We start from the raw sequence: 21,755 nt of genomic DNA, 5'->3' as shown, positions 1-21,755 counted from the left end.
GTAGCTAGTCTCTCAGTAGGGTCAACCTTTGGCAGAGTTTCCTCCTCCCATTCATTCTCCACTTTCAGCAGTCTTTCATAATGGCATCTCCAAGTCTCTTTCTTTGTGGAATCATTAAACACAAGTGCACCATCATCCACGCAAGACACATTTCTCTCCTATTACCTCATCATTTTCTCTCACACACTGTCTTGCGATCCAAAATACTTCAGTTTGTTGGTCCTCACATTGCTGAGCATTGGCAAACTTCTTTTCTGCTACTCCCTTGGCTATATATACCTGCCTCCTGGCTTTCATTCTGGCTATCTGATACAGTTCCCTGCTACCCAAACTCTTTCAGGCCTTCCTGGCCTGTTTCTTTGCTCTAATGGCCCTGTCTACAGTATTGTTCCACCACTGTGTTACCATAAGTCTGGAAGGGAGTTTGCACCAGCCACAGATTTGGTCTGTGGCACTCAGCAAGCTGTCATACAGGAATTCCCAGTTGCCCTCTATGTCACAACTCTGTAGTTCTTCCTCCCTATCATCAAATTTCTCAGTAAGGTTATCCCTGAATCTCTGACCATGTGAAGGGTTCTTAAACTTCCAAGTCCTTTTTTCCAGATTGTTCTGCTTCTTGGAATCCTTCTGGCCTTGAGGCTAAAGTCACTAATAATTAGTCTATGTTGGGTGGTGCATTCTTCACCAGGGAGGGTCTTTGTATTTAAGAGCAACCTTGCATCCTGCTGTCTGGTGAGAATGAAATCAATCTGGCTTGCAGAGTCACCTGATTGATAGGTTATCAGGTGGCTGGCTGGCTTCCTGAAATTGGTATTGCAGATCAATAGGTTATTTGTATCACAGAACACTAGGAACCTAGTTCCCTCTTCATTTCGGGAGCTAGTTCCATGACCCCCATATACACCATAGAAGAAACCAGGTTGCTGTCTGACATGCCCATTAAAATCTCCAGCCAATTTCAACTGCAGATTTTTTTCAACTAACATATAAAAGGTATGAATTTTCTATAAAAAATCATTCATGATAAATCCCTGAAAGGAAAGAAAGCACTAAATAAATAGTTCTTAACCAAATTCTAACCACCTCCCTTTTCATAATATATAAAATCTGTACATCACTTCAGAAAATCTACACACACATACTTGTATACACTTCTATGCATGTACTTACATGTGTGTGTGTGTGTGTGTGCATGGTCGTGTGTATGTGTGTGTGTGTGTGTGTGTGTGTGTGTGGCTACATTTCTGAAAAAGAATGCTGAAATCACTGTTGTTAACTTCCCATCAAAGATGTGTGAAATAAGTTATCCGTTTTTTGAAAAAGAAGTGAGAATTAGTGTCAGGAAGGGTAAGCATGGAAAACATACTAAAAGAAACAAAAATGAAAGGAAATATACACACACACACACACACATAATATATATGAGTTTAGAGGGATATATTATCTGGGCAGATACTGTGGTAGCTCTCAGTTATATTCCAGGTAACAGCTAACTGCATCGATTCGTATTTAACATCTATGACTACTAGGAGTTGTCACTTATGCTGTAAATTCCTCCAATGGGTAATTCTGTGTTCACTTCTCTGGATGGTAATATTATCTGGAGTGTATATTAGCAATAACTATAATAATATCGAATATGGAGGCTTGTTCATCCTCAAAATTTACTTTTTTTATTTTCCAAGTTCATACAACATATTTTTATGGTTATTACAATCTACACATTTCCACTGCACAGTGTATGGGCAGTTGCACATGCAACTGAGCATAATTTTCTGTGCAGCTTCATTCAGTGTCTGTCCACCAGCTAGTCTTGAAGCAAACTGAATACAGTTAGTTGTTTGTTGGTTAGGGTTCAAGGGGGAGTGAAAGGAGGTTGTTTTGAATGTGAAATCTGATGTGTTTGTAAGCTTACGTGGTTGACCTCGGTTTCACACCAGATGCTGACTGAATTCAGGATTCTATCTAATTAGGTTGAGGTTAATGTTACTGTTTTGGAAGGTTCTGCTGTGCATTGTAGTAGTTGGGTACTTAATAACCTTTCTTTCAAGTGCAGTTCTTGTAATGTGATGTAACTCCTGAGAGAATGATGTATTTGCATATAGGGGCCAGCTCACTAAATTTAAAAAAAGACTAGATAACCATTTAAATTCATTTGGGGATAGAAGATGAACAGCACAAGCCTAAGCAAACTCATCTGGTCCCTTAAGATAGGAACCATAGATATACAATGGAGTGGGAGATAATTAGTACAGCTAAACATTATCATACAAGAAGAGATAAATGTAAGTTATGTATAGAAGAAATATACTAAATTTTCACATTGAACCACAAGTTACTTAATAGAAGCTGGAACAGAGGTTGAGATGCTTGTATAAACATATGAAAACATTTAAGAAATTTAACAAATGTTCTAGATAACACACTATTCCACCCACAGCTGGACGGGATACGAAGGATAGAAGCACATATCCCAAACTCCACAAATACATGACGTTGTCATAACCAACCTGGTATATATTCTACCTTCTACTACCCAGCACAAATACCATAGCCATGAAAATATGTGAATAACTAAAAACATTACATTACAAGGATTACACTTGAAAGTAAGGTTATTAAGTACCTAACTCTTGGACACTACATCTGATGCCTCTTATATCCAATTTTTTCTCCTCTGATATAGTTGTATCTCTTATGTGTCCATAGCTTGCACTGGGTGCATCTTATAGAGCTTCTCCTGACACCCTTTCTACCTATCAAGCAGGACCAGCTCTCTGAGGGTATCTGTGGTTTGTCTGTTTTCCTACTTGGCTAAATTAACTCTAAGGTCCTTTGAGTCCAGTCCGTTATAGCTTGGTGGACCATAATAAACAAGGAGGCTAAGAAGTGATCCCTTGTGGACACCTACTTGTACAATAAACTCCTTGCTATACTCATTGGTGACTCTCACCTTATTGATAGCAGCCCAGTACGTAGCTTGTACAGCTCTCACTAACCACTCATCTCTCCCTAGCTTCCGCATTGTCCACCAAATAAGGGAGCAGGGGACTCTGTCAAAGGCTCTCACCATGTCAACAAAAGCCAAGTACAAAGGTTTATTTTTGTTTAAGTATTTCACCTGCAATTACCTTACCAGGAAGATGGCATCAGTGGTGCTTCTCCCATGCACAAATCCAAATTGCATCTCATCTATGCTAACTCTCTTTCTAATTAATTGAGCTATGACCCTTTCTGTGACTTTCATCACCTGGCCCAGCAATTTGATGCTTCTATAATTATTTCTATCTACTGTCAATTCAGATAGCCAGCCTCTCTGTTGGGTCCACATTAGGCAGGCTCTCCTCCCATGCTCTCCTTCTCTACATTTAGCAACCTTTCATAGTGGCACTTTCAAGCCTCTTTTGCAGAATCATTAATTACAAGTGAGCCATCATCCATGTTAACACATTTTTGTCTTACCACATCATAATTTTCTCTGACACACTGTCTTGCAATCCAAAACACTTAAAGTCTCTGGTCTTCACATCGCAAAACATTGGCAAACTTCCTCCTTTCTGTTTCACCCCTGGTTAGGTATACCTGTCTTCTAGCCTCTCTCCTTAGCTACCTCATATAGTGCATACTCTACACTTTATAGAGTATGCACACTGACATTACACATCCATCGGAGCATACTAGCTTCATTCCTTGCAAGCTTACGCATGTCTTCAGCAGTCATGGCCCATGTTTCACTGCCATGTAGCATGGCTGTTCATACACATGCTTCATACAGTTTGCCTTTTACTCTGAGAAAGAGGCCCTTTGTCACCAGCAGAGGTAAGAGCTCTCTGGACTTTGCCCAGGTTATTCTTATTCTAGCAGCTACACTTTCAGAGCACCAACCCCCACTACTAACTTGGTCACCTAGGTAACGGAAGCTATCAACTACTTCTAGTTTTTCTCCCTGGAATGTGGCAGAAGTTGTTCTCTGCACATTTTCAGTTAACCTTCTTTTGATATTGCTGTACCTCTTATGTGTCCATAGCTTACACTGGGTACATCTTATAGAGTTTCTACCTACGCCTTTTCTACAGATCGAGCAGGACCATCTACCTGAAGGGGTTTGTGTTTTGTCTACCTTCCGACTTATTAGGACTTTGGATTTAGGTAGGTTGACTCTAAGGCCCTTTAATTCTAGTCCTTGCTTCCACACCTGAAACTTCTCCTCTAGTTCTGATAGTGACTCTGCAATTAGTGCAAGGTCATCAGCATAGAGAAGCTCCCATGGGCATCCTGTCTTGAATTCCTCTGTTATTGCCTGGAGGACTATGATAAATAGGAGGGGGCTGAGGACTGAACCTTGGTGGACCCCTACCTCTACCCAGAATTCTTCACTGTACTCGTTGCCAACCCTCACCTTACTGACAGCGTTTCTGTACATGGCTTGCACAGCTCTCACTAACCATTCTTCTATCCCTAGTATCCTCATTGACCACCAGATAAAGGATCGGGGGACCCTGTCAAAGGCTTTCTCCATGTCAACAGAGGTTTATCTTTGGCTAGGTATTTCTCCTGCAGCTGTCTTATCAGAAATATAGCATCAGTGGTGCTTCTGCTTGGCACGAACCTAAACTGCATCTCATCTAAACTGACTCTCTCCCTAATTAGTTGGGCTATGACCTTCTCCGTGACTTTCATTACCTGATCTAACAACTTGATACCCCTGTAATTATTTGTATCTAAAGCGTCACCTTTACCTTTGCAGCAGTTGACTATGGTGCTGCTACACCAGTCATTGGGTATGACTCCTTTGTGTATCACCTGGTTAACAATACGGGTGAATAGGCTATAGCCGACACTACCAGATATTTTTAGCATCTCTGCGGTGATTCCTGATGGGCCAGGGGCTTTCCCTGTCTTCATACTCTTAATTGCTTTATTTACCATGGTACTGTCAACTCGGATAGCTGGTCCCTCTGTTGGGTCGACATTCGGCAGACTCTCTTTCTCCCATTCATTCCCTTTATTGAGCAATCTTTCGTAGTGGCATCTCCAAACCTCTTTCTTTGCAGCCTCATTTAGTGCAAGTGTACCATCATCCATGTGAACACATTCCTCTCCCACGACATCACGATTCTCTCTCACACACTGTCTTGCAACACGAAATACTTCAAATCTTTGGTCCTCACGGTGCAGAACATTGGCAAATTTTTTCTTATCTGCCTCTCCTCTGGCTAAATAAACCTGTTGCCTAGCTTCCCTTCTGGCAGTCTGATACAATTCCCTGCTATCACCGTTTTTCCAGTCCTTCCAAGCCTGTTTCTTTTGTCTGATAGCCCTGTCAACAACATTGTTCAACCACCACGTTATTTTGGGTCGAGAGGGGACTTTGCACCATCCACAGATCTGGTCAGTGGCCCTCAGCAGGTTGTCCTGTAGAAACCTCCAGTTGTCTTCTACATCGTGTGAAGCTATATCCCTTTCTATTTCGTCAAAGGCTTTGAATAATAAGTCTCTAAATCTCTGTCCATTCGCAGGATCTTTGAGCTTCCAGACCCTTCTCCGCCATGCTGGTCGGAATCTGGGCAACCACTTAGCCCTGATCCTGAAGTCACTAACTACTAGTCTATGTTGTGGGGTACATTCTTCACCTGGGAAGGTTTTGGCATTTATAAGCAGCTATCTTTCCTTTTTCCTGGCAAGGATGTAGTCAATTTGGCTAGTGTGTCTGCCAGAACGGTAGGTGACAAGGTGACTGGCAGGTTTCCTGAAGTTAGTATTGCAAACCATAAGGTCATTTGCATCACAGAACTCCAGCAGCCCAGTTCCCTCCTCATTGCGGGAACCAAAACCATAGCCTTCATGTACGCCATGGAAGCCCCCTGAATGTTGTCCAACATGCCCATTGAAGTCACCAGCCACAAAGAGAAGGTTCCTGTCATTCGTCGACGAGGTAGTCTACAAGAGGGTGTCATAAAATCGGTCTTTCTGTCCATTCGGTAGCCCGGGCTGAGGGGCATAGGCCGAGATAATGGTTGCTAAGTATTCTATCGCATACTCTGGCTACCTCGATTACCTTATCCACCCATTTCTCTGCAAGAAGTATACCCATGCCCCCAACCCTGTCTGTGTTCCCTGCCCAGAAAATCTTGTACCTGTGTTCTTTGCCTGTGAGGAACCTAGCGGAACCTCCTCTCCACCTTACTTCTTGGAAGCAGCAGATATTGATACATCTCCATTCAAGCATCTCAACAATCTCACCAGACCTACCTTTCAGTGTGCAGATGTTGAGAGTGCCAACCCTGAGGGTGTGGGCGGTATGGGCCTGTGAGACCCTGGGGCGGGGAACAGCAGCGTCATGTAAAGAAAGCTCGCATTTTGCAGAATTCATAAACAATCAGTAGCCTTCATTTCAACCTGCAGCAGAATTCATAAACAATCTGCTGCAGTTAATTTATTTAATTTAAATGAACTACCTATGGAATTTATAATGTTTGTTGTAATGAAACAGCAGTTGAACATTAAATATGAACTATATGTGAAATAAATGCTCTTCTGCTTTTATTGTATATACATATGTTGTTCTATAAAATTATCTTAGCTGATTATCAATGCAAGGAGTCTCACCTGGATTTACTGCAATGTAATAACATGTTGAAATTTAATGATCTAATTTATTTAAGCTCTTAATTACTGTGGATTTATTTAATCAATTTTATTAATTCTTTATATAGATATCCTATGAACTATTTATAATGGTCAGTGTTATGTATTCTTTTGTTCTTTGTGGGATAATAAACAACTCACTGGAGGAATGTTATGCTTCTACGTGTTTACTTTATTTGACATGTTTACAAACAGTGTCTATAGCGGAGTGATACACGCTGTGCGTATCTGCCTTAAACACAGTTCATACTGCTTAGTAGATGCGCTTAACGAAATAGTACTACTAGTGAAGATGTATTCATATATACGTATACCTATGCATGCACATAGATATGAACATATAACATCCCTTCTTCTTATAGACGTAATCTCCCTTACACTAATGGATTGTCAGCGCAAGGGTGGCAATCCTGCAGCAGAAACCGTGGGATTATTCTGCCCACACACATGGTTTTCTGCTTCCTAATCTAGCAGAAGTAGTTGTTTTATTTTCTTTCTCTCTTAACGGTATCGAATCGGTGGTAAAATGTTCGATCTCCATCTGGTGGATCTTGTGCTCTGCACTGGTGTCTGAGGTGTGTTGTTGGGCTGCTGATGGGTGGTTGGTACCCGTTGGGGTGATGATCCTGTAGAAACATGGATTCTGTGTGTGCCGTCATCTGCTGTGCATGTTGTGGTTCTTGTTGGTGTTGTCACTGATGCTGCAGGTGTTGCGCGTGCTATCCTCGATAGCTTTGGTGTTGGGCGGATGTGGGCCCTGTTACGTCTCAGCTGCCTACCAGATTCAGTTTCTATAATGTACGATCTTGGAGTTTCAGCTCTACTGACAACCTGTGCTGGGATCCATGTTTTAGTTATAGGATCTTGAGTATGCACATGTTGTCCTCCAAGTATCTCAGGTAAATATTGTGCATGTCTGTTGTAATATTTCTGTGCTTGTTCCTGAGTGGCTGCTAGCTTTGCCCTTGTCTCTTCCTGGTCAATAAGAGGTTGAATCTTAGTTGGCAGGGTGGGAAGATAGTTTTTGTGTGTGGCAAATGCTCAGGGGAAATAAACACTGAAAATATGCAGAAAACAGCTTCTGTCACATGCCAGGAGGGAAAACTAGAAGTAGTTGATAGCTTCCGTTATCTAGGTGACCAAGACAGTAGCAGGTGTAGAAGCTCTGAGAGTTGGTGAGAGAGGGCCTCTCAGAGTAAAAGGTAGATTGTATGACACGTGTGTGCGAACAGCCATGCTACATGGCAGTGAAACATGAGCTGTGACTGCTGAGGACATGCGTAAGCTTACAAGAAATGAAACTAGTATGCTCTGCTGGATGTGTAAAGTCAGTGTGCATACACAACAGAGTGTAAGCGCCATGAGAGAAAAGTTGGACATAAGAAGCATCAGATGCCACCTGACTGGCTTCCATGCCAGTGGCACGTAAAAAGCACCATTCGAGTGTAAGTCATTGCCAGTGCTGCCTGACTGGCTCCCATGCAGGTGGCATGTACAAAGTACCATTCAAGTGTGGTTGTTGCCAGTGCTGCCTGAGTGGTCCCGTTCTGGTGACATGTAAAAAGCACCATTCAAACGTTGTCAATACCAGTACCGCTTGACTGGCCCACGTGCCAGTGGCATGTAAAAAGCACCCACTACACTCTTGGAGTGGTTGGAATTAGGAAGGGCATCCAGCTGTAGAAACCTTGCTAGATTAGCTTGGAGCCTGCTACAGCCTTCTGGCTTGCCAGTCCTCAGTCAAACCATTCAACCAATGCCAGCATAGAAAGCGGACGTTAAATGACTGTGACGATAATGATAATAAAAAAAAAAGAAAAAGATGAAACTTACCTTAGATAAGAAGAATTTGTGTTGGCAGTTATGACCAAATGACCGACTTCCTTTGCCTGAATGATCAGTTGTAGATCAACTGTTTTGTTGTTTGCCTCAAGTGTCACATTACGCAAAGGTGTAATTATTTTTAGTTTCTCAGCGATAACAAAAGCTTTGTGATATTTGTAGCGAAAATAAACAGGAACATTCTCTACCAATAGCTTGCTGAAAAATAAAAAATTTACATTCCTAGGTAAACCAAAGCCTTATCAATGGATTTGGCAGACAGAAACTGAAAGAGGGCTATTGTGTGTGCATGCATATGTATGTGTATGTATGTGTGTGTGTGTGTGTGTATATATATATATATATATATATATATATATATATATATATATATTTGTTTATTGTTTATAGTTTCAGCTCAGAGCTGCGGCCAAGCTGATGCACCGCCGTGTAAAAAAGTAGGCTTTCCCATCTGCGTGGGACTCAAAACCACATCCTTTTGTTAACGCGACTAAGTGTGGTATAATTCCACCAGTGAATTATATATTTGTAAATATATAAAGAACATTATTACTCATGAAAGATAACAATGTTAGTGGCCACAAGCTTAAAACTGTATAGGCAAAATTAAAAGATATATGTTGTATTTCCCTCGGAAGACTCGTAGAGATAACACAACGAGTTGTACAATTTAATTGTTACATTTATTATTCAATTACATACAAAGAACGCACTCACCCAATGTTCGTTATGAATAAACAAGAATCATGTTCGCCATATATCAATGACATTTTACTACGACAGTCACACAAGACAACAACAATGAAACAATGAACTCAGACGAACCACAGTGACACACGGAACATCAGACGAATAACTTATCCAACAGTCCATATAACACCTCCCCACTGAAATTGATGCTACACAAGAAGTATCAACAGCATAGTCTCTCTTGGGTTTTACGGGTTCTCTTGGACCGTCTTGGGTTGTCTGGTTCATACTCTGGAACGGGTAACATGGTCTTGGGTCTGGTTTGTCTTTGAGTTAGTGGCACAGTTTCTGAGATCTCCATCGGGTGATCTGTTGCAAATTCAAATTCAGTGTTTTCTGCATCACCAGGTTCATTGTCTTCCTCAGTTGTGTACCGCGGTCGCAGCTGTTCCCAGTGTCGTCTCCACATCGGGCCATGAGGTATGACCTTCACGTTAAAGCAGCGAGTACCCAATGACTTCTTAATGATTGCTGGTACCCATCAGGGATCTTTGTCTCGGCGAGGTCCATAGTATAGTGCATACACAGGATCTCCGGCCTTGTACTGCCTGATAACTTTAGCGACATCAGCCGAGCTTGGAGTTACTTGAGACTTATGTGCTTCCTTAGACTGTTTGCCTTGAGCAATGTGTGCTGGCGATGGCAGCAGAGAATCAATCCTTGTTCGTATCTGCCGGTGATTCAAAAGTTCACTTGGAGAGAATCCACAGGATGTCGGTGTTCTCCGGTACTGCATCAAGAATTCTTGAAGTGCTCATGTCGGTGGAAGAGAAGACTTCCTCAGAGCTTGTTTGAAGGTTTGCACCAAACGTTCCGCTGCTCCGTTGGTAGCTGGGTGGTAAGGTGCCCCTGTCAGGTGTGTGATCCCACGTTCTTTGCACCAGCTCTGGAACTCCTCAGACGTAAAAGTTGGTGCGTTATTGGTGACCAGTGTGTGAGGAAGTCCGAAGTGTGCAAAGTCTTCCTCAGCCAGATTTAAAGTGGCTGTGGAGGACGTGGAGAAAGTAGGATGAATGCATGGGTACTTGGAATAAGCATCTGTGATCACCAGCCAATCTCTACCCATAAAATTTATTGCGTGGTCCAGGTGTAAGCGGCTCCATGGCTTTTCTGGTAACATCCATGGGTGAACTGGAGGTTTAGATGGCTGCCTTTGATGTTCGTTACACGAATCACATCATCGACTGGCTACCTCTATAGCAGCATCAATACCAGGCCAATAAACAGCAGTTCTTGCTAGTTGTTTCATGTGTTCCATGCCAAAGTGTCCAAGATGCAGAAGATTGAGGATCTTTGGCTGCAAGCTATGGGGAATCACAACTCTAGATCCATGTATAAGGCATCCATGGCAGATACTAAGTGCGTTTGATAACTTACGGAACTTGTTGACTTCGTCATTGATCTCCATGTTCTTTGGTAGCCAGCCTTCACGGACGTAGCGCATCACTGTAGATATCACTGGATCTTTCCCTGACTCTTGACGGAGGAGATTAGCATCCACAGGTTGGACTTGAATACTAAGAGCTTTGATGGCACACACCATGTCTATGTCTTCACCATTTTCCTTTCTGTCAAAGGCGTTGTCATCACCGAATGGCAAGCGACTGAGGGCATCAGCATTGCCATGATCTGCTGATTTCCGATATTCAATGGTGTAGTCAAACTGGGTCAGCCACAGGGCCCATCGTGCTAGTCTGTTAGCAGCAAGAAGTGGCGTCCCTTTCCTCGGACTGAATAATGATGTCAGTGGCTTGTGGTCAGTCACAAGTATGAATTTACGACCATACAAATATTGGTAAAACTTCTGCAAGCCAAATATGATAGCTAGGGCTTCCTTTTGAATTTGGCTGTAGTTACGCTGTGCAGAAGTGAGAGTCTTGGACATATTGGATATTGGGCGCTCGCTTCCATCAGGATAGCGGTGAAACAGGACTGCTCCAATACCAACGTTTGATGCGTCACAAGCCAGTCCCAAAGTTTTGTTTGGATCGAAGTGTATCAGAACTTGACTTGATGAAAGTACATTTTTCAAGTGATCAAAAACTGACTGTTCCTCATCTCCCCACTTCCAAATAGTTGACTTTTTCGTAAGGCAATAGAGTGGCTCTGCTATACTGGCTAGGTTTGGGATAAACTTTCCATAAAACTGAACTGAACCTAGGAACGATTTCAAGCTTGATTCGTTCGTTGGAGATGGCATCTTTAAGACTGCTTCGACCTTGGATCCCTTCGTGATCCCTTCAGCCGACAAAATGTATCCAAGGTATTCTACACTGGGTAGTGCAAACTGGCACTTTTCACGGCGACATCTGAGTCCATTGTCGCTTAGACGTGTGAGCAGACACTTTAGGTTGTTTAGGTGACTGTTTGCATCTTTCCCACTGACGAGCATGTCATCCTGGAAGACGGCCACTCCAGGTAGATCATGGGTCAGGTTTTCCATGATCTGAAAGTAACCAGGTGCTGACTTGATTCTGAAAAGGAGTCGTTGTTGCAGGAGTACTCCACGGTGAGTGCTGAGTGCGAGTCTGCGTTGACTCTCTGGAGCCAGCTTGATCTGATTATAGGCATCAGCAAGGTCTATCTTTGTATATCCGAATCCACCTCCGAGTTTCTGCATCAGTTCACCAGGGAGTGGCATTGGATGACGGTGATCAGCAAGTTGGTCATTAATTCCCACAGAGTAGTCACCACAAATTCGTAGTTTGGGCTTCAGGTTGCTTGAAGCGTGTGCTTTATGAATTGGTACCACTGGCGTTCCGTATTCGTTGAACTGAACTGGCTTCCAGATTCCCTTGGCGATGCCTTCGTCGTAACCTTTGGCCAGGTCATCACGAAGAGCAAATGGGACCAGACGTGCCTTGTGAAAGACCGGTGTTGCGTCCGATTTGAACTTCACTTCCAGTTCAAAGTTCTTGAGACATCTCAATTCTTGCTTGAAAAGATCTGGAAATTCATCACATATGTTGTGACAATCGTGCTGCAGGGAAACATAGGGCTCACTTGAGGTCTTTGGGTATATCCCTTCTGCACCTTCCCTCTTGGCTTGGCTGTCTACACTTTTCAAACCTAGAGCAGTGTCCACGGAAATTCCCAGAGTCTGGATAGCATTCTGTCCCAGCAAATTAAGATCAGAGATCTTGGTGGTGACTATGTAAGGTATAAGATCCTGCTTACCAGTTGTTGGATCCTTGGTTTGGCCCATGAAAGTTCCTAGAACAGGCAGGTCGTGCTTGCTGGCAGATTCATAGCAATGCTTGACATCTTGCAGCTTTGGTCTTCCAAGTTGTTTCCAGACTGACAAGGAAACAAAATTGCCTGTAGTAGCAGTGTCCAATTCCATTGTGAACAGTCTGTTCTGAATTGTTATTGGCACAATTAAACTATGAGCATCCTGGGAAACTTCGCCTAGGATCACCTTGACCAGCTCAGCTTTTGTGATTCTTTTCACGGGAGTTTGTGAGTGGCCATTGCGTTGCTGGTGTTGTTTTTTCCTACACACCGCTTGCAAATGTCCCTTTTTGTCACAAAAATGACATTTGGTTTCTCTGAAAGGACAGTCTGTTGCTTTGTGGGCCTTTCCACATCGGTAGCATTTCTCCTGGTTTGTGGAATAAGACTGCTGATGTTTCTTTTGAGGACTCTTACTCTTGTTCAGTTGGACCTTGTAGACTTGCTTAGTTTTGGAACCGTATACAGTTTCTTTTGCAACCTTTGCTGTGTCTTCAGTCTCGATGGCAACCTGGACAGCATGGGCAAAATCTAGTTCTGAGTCTTTTATGTTAAAAAGCGCCTTCAGAACCGCTTCATTGTTAACCGAACATATGAATCTCTGTCTCAGAGCTTCATCCTGTGGGTTGGTGATCGCTAGAAAATCACAGGTAGCTGCATCCTGGCGTATACGTGCTGCCAGCTACTGGAGAGTTTCGTCTGGCTTCCGCTGCATATCACTCCAAAACTTGAAATGCTCTCTCACAATGAAAAGTTTTGGGTCAAACTGTTCCTTCATGAAGTCAACGATTTCATCCATTGTCAAGTTGTTGATATCTTTAGGCAGATTTTGTTGGGTAGCCAGATTAGCAAGTTGTTTGTAAACAGTAGCGATCTGATTGGTCAGGAACACTTGTGCTATGCGTTGTTCAGGTACAGCATTAGCAGCCACAAACGTACGGAATCTTGACCAGTAATCAGGCCATAGTTCTGTCGCTGAATCAAATGCAGCAAATGGTGGAATCGACACCGTTGTCGAAGCAGCTGAAAAATAGCCACTAGGATCTCCTTCAACTTGTCGAGCACCAAACAGTTTTAACAGAGCGTCCATATCTCTCTGATGTTGTTGCATTTGCTTGTCCATTTGTTCCCTAAACAATTTAATAAGCTCTACTGTCTGTTTTTCAGCCATTGTTATTACGATGAATAATTTTATGGTAAAGTAAGCATGTAATCCTACCGGCGATGCCAATAAACTCTGTTGTATTTCCCTCGGATGACTTGCAGAGATAACACAACGAGTTGTACAATTTAATTATTACATTTATTATTCAATTACATACAAAGAACCCACTCACCCAATGTTCGTTATGAATAAACAAGAATCATGTCCGCCATATATATCAATGACATTTTACTACGACAGTCACACAAGACAACAACAATGAAACAATGAACTCAGACGAACCACAAAGACACACGGAACGTCAGACGAATAACATATCCAACAGTCCATATAACAATATATATAAGAATTATATATAACAAAAGCACTAAGAAGCGCCAGCTTAGCTTGAAATAGGAGTCATAAACATTCGAAAGCCACAAGAATTAACACTAGATTTCCAGAGGCATGGTTGGAAAAAAACTAAGTGAATAAGGATTGCATCTCATCTCTGCAAAATTGCAAGAAGGAATGCCAGTTAAACTGGTATCATGATTTCGAATTTAGTGTTAAAAGCGCTTGATTCTCTTCAGTCAAGTCTACTCATGACATATATATATATATATATATATATATATATATATATATATATTTGTATGTATGTACAGGCATGTGTGTGTGTGTGTGTGTGTGTGCGTGTGTATGTGCACACATGTGTATGTATGTGCATACATGTCTATACTTCCTTGGCTTGATATTGTGTGATAGTTGTCAGCAATCATTATCAGCGTTCTTTATTTCCAATCTTCCATGAAAGCATGGCCAGCCATGAGGAAATATTACCTTGTTCGAAAACAAGTATGGGATGGTATCAAGATGATCATCTGACCATAGAAAATCTGCTTCTGTGAATTTGGTGTGATCCATGCAAGCATGGAAAAGTGAACTTTAAAACAATGGTGATAACAATGGTGATGATGAGGATGATGATGATGATTGTGAGGATGATGATGATTTACAAATAAGAAAAGTTCATAAAATAATTAAGATTCTTGATAAAACTTTTTTCAATATTTACACCTGCACTATATTTCAATTAGTTTGGTCTCTGATTATTATAAGGTGTCAAATTCCTGGGTGTGTACATTATTCCAGACTGGGTTTGAACTAGGAACCATAATAGTTAAATTAAGCGTAATAATGCTCTTATTCTATAGGCCATTGAGAGTCCAACGATAAGGTTAAAAGTGTTGAAAATTATAATCTTATTGACAACAATCCACTTCAAATTGTCCCTTTCTCAATAATGCCTAAAACAGTAACAATATTACAAACTTACTACTACTACTACTACTACTACCACCATCACCACCACCACCACTACCACCACTAATAATAATAATAATAATAATAAAAATAAGAAGAAGAAGAAGAAGAAGACGACAAAAAAAAGAACCTACTCGGTGATTAGGTGGACTGTCTTATTTTGTCCCAACTCAATGTCCAAAGTGGAAGTGCTGAATTTCAGTGAGACTGCAAAGAGGTAAAAAAATGGATGTTAATGAATATAAAGAGGGTGGATGGACAGGGAGGTGCACAGACAAACAAGTATAAAAAAAATTTAAATGCAAAATGTACAAAAAAATTTCCAACAATCTGAAACCATTAATTACAACCTAGAATACATGCCCAAAGAAGTCACACAACTCTACCGCAACATACCATCAGATGAAAGGATGAGCCTATATCAGCAGAAAACTATGCACAGATTTGTTAGTAGAAAGCTCCAAGATGATAGTAACATTGATCATCAAAGCAGTCTATCATGGACCAACGGCCAGATTACTACCTCCCATTTTGAAGGGTATACATTTGCAATCCAGGAACAAGAAATATCAACCAAATACCTGATGCACAAAAGGGATAGAGATGCAAGAAAAGCAGTAAAATGTGACAACCGATGCAGACTTTGTGGAGTTAACACAGAAGATATCACCCACATCATAAGCAGTTGTCCGAAAATGTCATCACAGTATTATCTACTGATGAGACATGATGTTGTTACTAGGACAATCTATAATGAAATCTGTTAAAGGGATAACCCCAAGGACAAAGAAATAAGAATCCACAGTATGGTAGAAGCCATAGCCACTCATGATAAAAAGGAGTAGTAGTGGAATGTCCAAGTGAAGACCTCAATAAAATGTAAGCACAACAGACCTGGTGTAATGGTTTGGGATAGAGAAGAGAAACTGTGTACAGTTGTGGAAATTAGCTGCCTAGCAGATGTTAACATAAAGCTGAAGATCAGTGAAAAAGAGAATATCTATGCTGAAATATTGATAAATCTGCAGTTTCTCTATCCAGATTACAAGTTCAGGCTTATACCTGTAATTATTGGAGCCCTGGAATATGAACACACTGTCTAAATACCAATCTCGAGAAATTAGGCTTCTCAAAACCAGAAAGGAGAAAGCTAATTCAAAAACTACAGACCCAATCCATCACTGGAAGTTTGTCATTTAAATATATATGAGCATGTCTAGATATGCAACTATATGCATGAGAATACATACATAAAATAAAACATACAAATCTGCACATACATACATACAAACAAAAATACCCTGTTGTTGATGTTGAAATTCCACTGAAGAAGCCTTGGATCTAGGTTAGAAACCAGCTCTTTCTCTATTGGCAAGAATTCATGAAATCAAACTGAACAGTGACATACATACGTACATACACACACATACATAAAAGTAAATAGAACTTTGTTGGCTCCAACAATTAGTCCCTTATTTTCTCCATCATTGGAATGGTTTACTCACTGAAGTAACAAGGTGACTCAGTATTCTACAGACATCCTTAATTCTTAGTCTGATTCACTATGATACAGTGTGTAACAAGCCTGACCCTTCAAATTACTGGTACAGTCTGTGTGGTGGGCTTCTTCACAATTTCTATCTTTTCAATTTCACACAAAAAGATTAAGTTGAACCAAGGTTATGGTAAAAAGAAAGCACAAGATGCTGCACCATGAGACAACATGGAACCTCAATCCTTTGTTGCATATATACACAGAAATGCATGCATATATACAAACATTGGAGTCTGGTGCAGTCCCTCAGCTTACCAGCCCTGGTCAAACCGTCCAACCATTGCCAGCATGGACAACAGACATTAAATGATGATGACATATATACATACACATATACAAGAGCACAAATACATATACAGATATATTTATACACATGCAAAAGCACATACACACAGACATATATACACACACACACATATATACTTGCGATAAAGCACACATACTCATATATGCACAGAAACACACATAAAAGCACACATATTCATATGCAGACATGCATACATACATGTGGACTGACACTCATACAGATATTCAAATGCATATGCACACACACACACACACACACAAACACTCATGCATGTATACACATACTGACAAACTTAATCATCATCATCATTATTTTCAACATCACAGTCTCATCTTCATTTTCTTTAACCTCTCCCCACCTCCCCTTGCTCTCCGCTCTGGCTGAATAATCAGGTATCTCCTCTACAGCAACAAACCTGTTTCTGTCCTCATTCTTGATCACTCTCTCTCCCTCCTTCTCTTGCTCTTACCTCTGGCTAGATAACCATGGATCTCCTTTACAGCAGCATACCTCCTTCTTGTTAACTCCCCCTCTCTCTCTCCAGGTAACCACGTTCCTCTTCTTCAGTAGCACACCTGTTTCTGCCCTCATTCTTAACTCACTCGCTTTCTCGCCCTCTCTCTCCTTCTCCACTCTCCTTCTCTCTGGCTGGGTAACCACGTACCTCCTCTACAGTAAGCCATCTGTTTCTGTCTCTGTCACACTCTAACCTTTCATCATCTGACAAGATCACCTCCTCCAATGCCCCTTTCCTCTCAAAGATTCCTTGTCATGCAAAGTTACTTGGTAACTCTTCCAGTGCAGGTGTCACTTAAAAGCACTCAGTCTACACTGTAAAGTGGTTGGCATTTAAAAAGGCATCCAGCTGTAAAAACCATGTCAAAACTAACCTCACCTGTGCAAATGTCACGTAAAAAGAAATTAGCCCACTCTGTGGAGTAGTTGGTGTTAGGAAGGGCAATTAGCTGTAAAAACCATGCCTAAAGAAATACAGAAGCATGGCATAGGCTCCTGCCTGGCCAGTTCCTGTTAGACCATCCAATCCATGTCAGCATGGAAGGAGGACGTTAAACAATGATGATGATGATGATATTGTTACTGTTGTTGTTTGATTGTTTCTGTTTTAAACGTATTCTGATTAGATACAGTTGTTCAACAATAACTGTCTAACAAATCTGGAGAATAATATTATAGAGATAAAGAATGACAAATTGGCATTAAATCTATTGTTCACATACACACACACACACACCTGACTCCTCTACCAACTAATGTTTATCTTACTGTCTATACTTCTCTCCTATACTAACCCAAACTGAATAAATGGTAATACTTTAAAAGCATCTTTATAACATTTCTCACCCCCCCCCCCCCCCTCGTTTCTGACCACTGACCTCACACATCAGCAGTCACTTGTTGATTTTTGCGTTATTTTGGTCAAATTTTTGACTGCAACATGTTGGTAGCATATGTTTTATGTTAATAGCCATATGTTAATTTTTTAACTTGTGAGTTGTTTGTGTATTTACTGTGACATTGTCTTTGAAAATGAGACTGTGAAATTCTCAAAATATCGAATATAAATTTAGGAACTTAATATTTCAAACTAACTTCAAAATGCTAATAAGAAAATATGAAAAAATATAAAATAAAAAAGATAAAACTTGAACACAATGGCCAAAAAGATTACTTCCCAACCACATGCTCTTGGGTACAAATTCACTATGGAGTACTTTGGGTAAGTATCTTCCATTATAACCCCCAATTACCCAAAGCCCTGTGAGGAGGTTTGATAGACAGAAACTAAAAGAAACCCTTTGTGTATATGTATATGTATGTATTTGTGTGCATACTTTTCGAGACATCACTGTCATACAAGAGGGGTTGTTTGTTTCCAGTCTTTCATGAAAAACATGTCTAGCTACAGAAAAATATTACCATGCTTGGAAACAGGTGAAAGTTGGCAACAAGAAGGGCATCTGACCATAAATAATCTGTCTCAACAAATTCCATCAGTGTCATGTAAACATGGAGAAGTAGATTTTAAATGATGATGGTGTTGGGAGAGAGAGAGAGAGAGAGAAAGAGATCCCTTCTGTGGAAGAGCATAGGCTCGAAACATTAAAGACTTTTTCACTTCCCAAGCATTAAACTAATATATCTGTTTGTTGCCTACACCACTTGTCTTCGTCTTTTGTTTTTTTTTGTGAATTCTCCTGTGTGTATGTAAATATATATACTAGCAGAGGTACCCAGCCTTGCTCGGGATGAAAATGGCATAGATTTTATTGCTTTACTTGTTTCAGTCACATGACTGCAGCCATGGTGGAGCACCGCCATTGGTCGAAGAAATCAATCACAGGATTTATTCTTTGTAAGCCTAATACTCATTGTGTCAGTGTCTTTTACCAAACCGCTAAGTTACGGGAATGTAAACACAGCAACATCAGTTGTCAAGCAATGGTTGGGGTACAAACCCAAGATACAGGCACACACTTATACAAATATACACATATATACGACAGTCTTCTTTCAGTTTCCAAGTAAGAAATCCACTGAAGATTTTGTTCAGCGTGAGGTTATAGTAAGCATATTATATATATATATATATATATATATATATATACTTTTGGTGTGAATGGCTTTATTATAGGGTGCCGTATGTTACAATCCTGTAAATAATAATAATGGTATTTTTATATAAGCATAAAGCTTATGCCGTTGACCATGCAATGACTAACGAAAATAGTGTAATAACGGAGAATATAAGCCCTCGACAGAAAAAAAAAGGCTTGTCCTATTCATACAAGCATGAAAAAGTAAACTTTAAAATGACGATGATGATATATATACACCTACACACACACCAATTTCTATAGTTATCACCTACTCTTCCCTACCCTCTCTACTTATCAATCAAAACTTGTTTTTCATACGTTAAATTCACTCTGCCTCAGCCATTCCCCAAACTATCTGTCACCCACCCATGCAATCCTGCAGCCTCTACCTACCCATTTTCCCTGTTCTCCTATCTTCACTTCTGCTCCTCTTGTACCTAGAGGGTCCACCCAGTAACCTCACCACCACTAATTTTATCTCTTTCCAGTTCCACCCAATCACTCCCACCCTCACTTCTAAAATGTGAGTAGTCATGTTGCTCCTCTACAACAAGAAACCTGTTTTGCTGTGGCCCTTTTCTCATGCTGTGATCCCTCACCTCATTGCATTAAGCTACCCCTTCAAAGTTCATAGTCCTGTAAGCTGCATGGTAACACTAAGTTGTTCCTGAAGGACCCTCTAGGTACAAGAGGAGCAGAAGTGAAGATAGGAGAACAGGGAAAATGGGTAGGTAGAAGTTGCAGGATTGCATGGGTGGGTGACAGATAGTTTGGGGAATGGATGAGGCAGAGTGAATTTAACGTATGAAAAACAAGTTTTGAATGATAAGTAGAGAGGGTAGGGAAGAGTAGGTGATAACTATAGAAATTGGTGTGTGTGTGTGTAGGTGTATATATATCATCATCGTCATTTTAAAGTTTACTTTTTCATGCTTGCATAAATAGGACAAGTTTATTGATGCAAATTTTCTATGGCCAGATGTCCTGCCTGTCACCTACCCTCACCTTTTTCCTAGCAAGATAATATTTCCCTATGACAAAACATGTTCTTGCTGAATATTGACAATAAATGGTACTGCATGTATATCAGTGACAATCATTTACAACTACACACAACATCAAGACAGGGAGACACAAACATACACAGACACATATGCATAAATACATATATGGCTTCTTTCATATTCTGTCTGTCAAATCCACTCACAAGGCTTTGGTTGGCCCTAGGCTATAACAGAAGACACTTGCCCAAAGTATCATGTCATGGAACTGAAACCAGAATTATGTGGTTGGGAAGCAAACTTCTTATCACACAGCCATATCTGCACCTATGAGGTCTGATCAATAAGTATCCTGACTGTTATCATAGTAAGGAAGCTAAAACATGCAGAGTGAAGCTGGTTAGCACAGACTGACCTTGAACTCTGATATGCAAGTGCACTAAGTTTTAACGTTCTAGCTCATCCCCACTGCTTACAGCAGTGCTTGGAAGGAAGGTATGTAACATCTGATCATTGCATTGATCATAACAGAGAAAGTTTGTCATGGTGATACTTGTTCAGAGGCCTTCACAAAGTTGCAGAAAGTGTATGGAGAGGAGTGTATGAGCTGCACACAAGTGTACGAGTGGTTCAGACGTTTCCAAGATGGCCAAAAAAATATCGATATTGATGAACATTCTAGGAGACCTGCAGCCAGTAGAACTAAGAAAAACATCACAGATGAGTGTGCAGCTGTGAGGGGAAATTGCTGAATCACCATTTGTGTGTTATCAGAGGATGTGCAGATTAGTTATGGTTCAGTTTAATCTATTATCACTGAAGATTTGGGTTTGAATCACGTGTCTGCCAAGTTCATGCCAAAACTGCTTTCAGCTGACCAAAAAGACACTCGGGTTTCAGTTGCACAAGATCTCCTTGACTGTGTTGAGATTGATGAAAACTTTTTGAAAATTTTGTGTAGGCCTCTGAGTAGGTATCGCCAAGCTTTTGCCAAAATTTGATGCAGATTTTCTACTCAACTTTCTCTGTCATGGTCAATGCAATGATCACACGCTACACACCTTCCTTCCAAGCACTGCTGTAAACAGCAGAAGTGAGCTTAGAATGTTAAAACTTAGCGTGCATGTACAGCAGAGTCCAAGGTCAATCTGTGCCAAGCAGCTTCATCTTTGTGCTTTAGCTTCATTACTATAGCAACAGTCAAGGACATCTTGAGGGCCAAGAGATCATCCCTGTCTGATGAAAACTTTGACATGCTAATTTCCATGAAGGGCAACATGCATCTCAAGAACAAAATGGAGAAGAAGGACAAATTAAATTATGTATATATCGT

General features: G+C 40.8%; 1 protein-coding gene across 3 annotated transcripts in view; it reads right to left on the bottom strand.

Annotated features, from left to right (window-relative positions):
• Positions 1 to 21,755, bottom strand: part of LOC106878734 (cystinosin homolog) — a 107,154-nt gene that overhangs the window by 51,920 nt on the left and 33,479 nt on the right. For 2 of the 3 annotated variants that reach the window (XM_089355140.1, XM_089355141.1), the window contains 2 exons: positions 15,076 to 15,148; positions 8,482 to 8,688 (listed from right to left, as the gene is read on the bottom strand). In XM_089355140.1, the coding sequence (XP_089211266.1) occupies positions 8,482 to 8,688; positions 15,076 to 15,148 (280 nt within the window). The remainder of the gene's footprint in view (positions 1 to 8,481; positions 8,689 to 15,075; positions 15,149 to 21,755) is intronic. The other variant, XM_089355142.1, reaches the window with a different exon arrangement.

This window comes from Octopus bimaculoides, chromosome 7, assembly GCF_046866305.1.
Source record: "Octopus bimaculoides isolate indiv1 chromosome 7, ASM4686630v1, whole genome shotgun sequence".
NCBI classification, from domain to species: domain Eukaryota; kingdom Metazoa; phylum Mollusca; class Cephalopoda; order Octopoda; family Octopodidae; genus Octopus; species Octopus bimaculoides.
The sequence above is the reverse complement of the archived record's forward strand: the minus strand, read 5'-3'. Positions and strand labels throughout refer to the sequence as shown.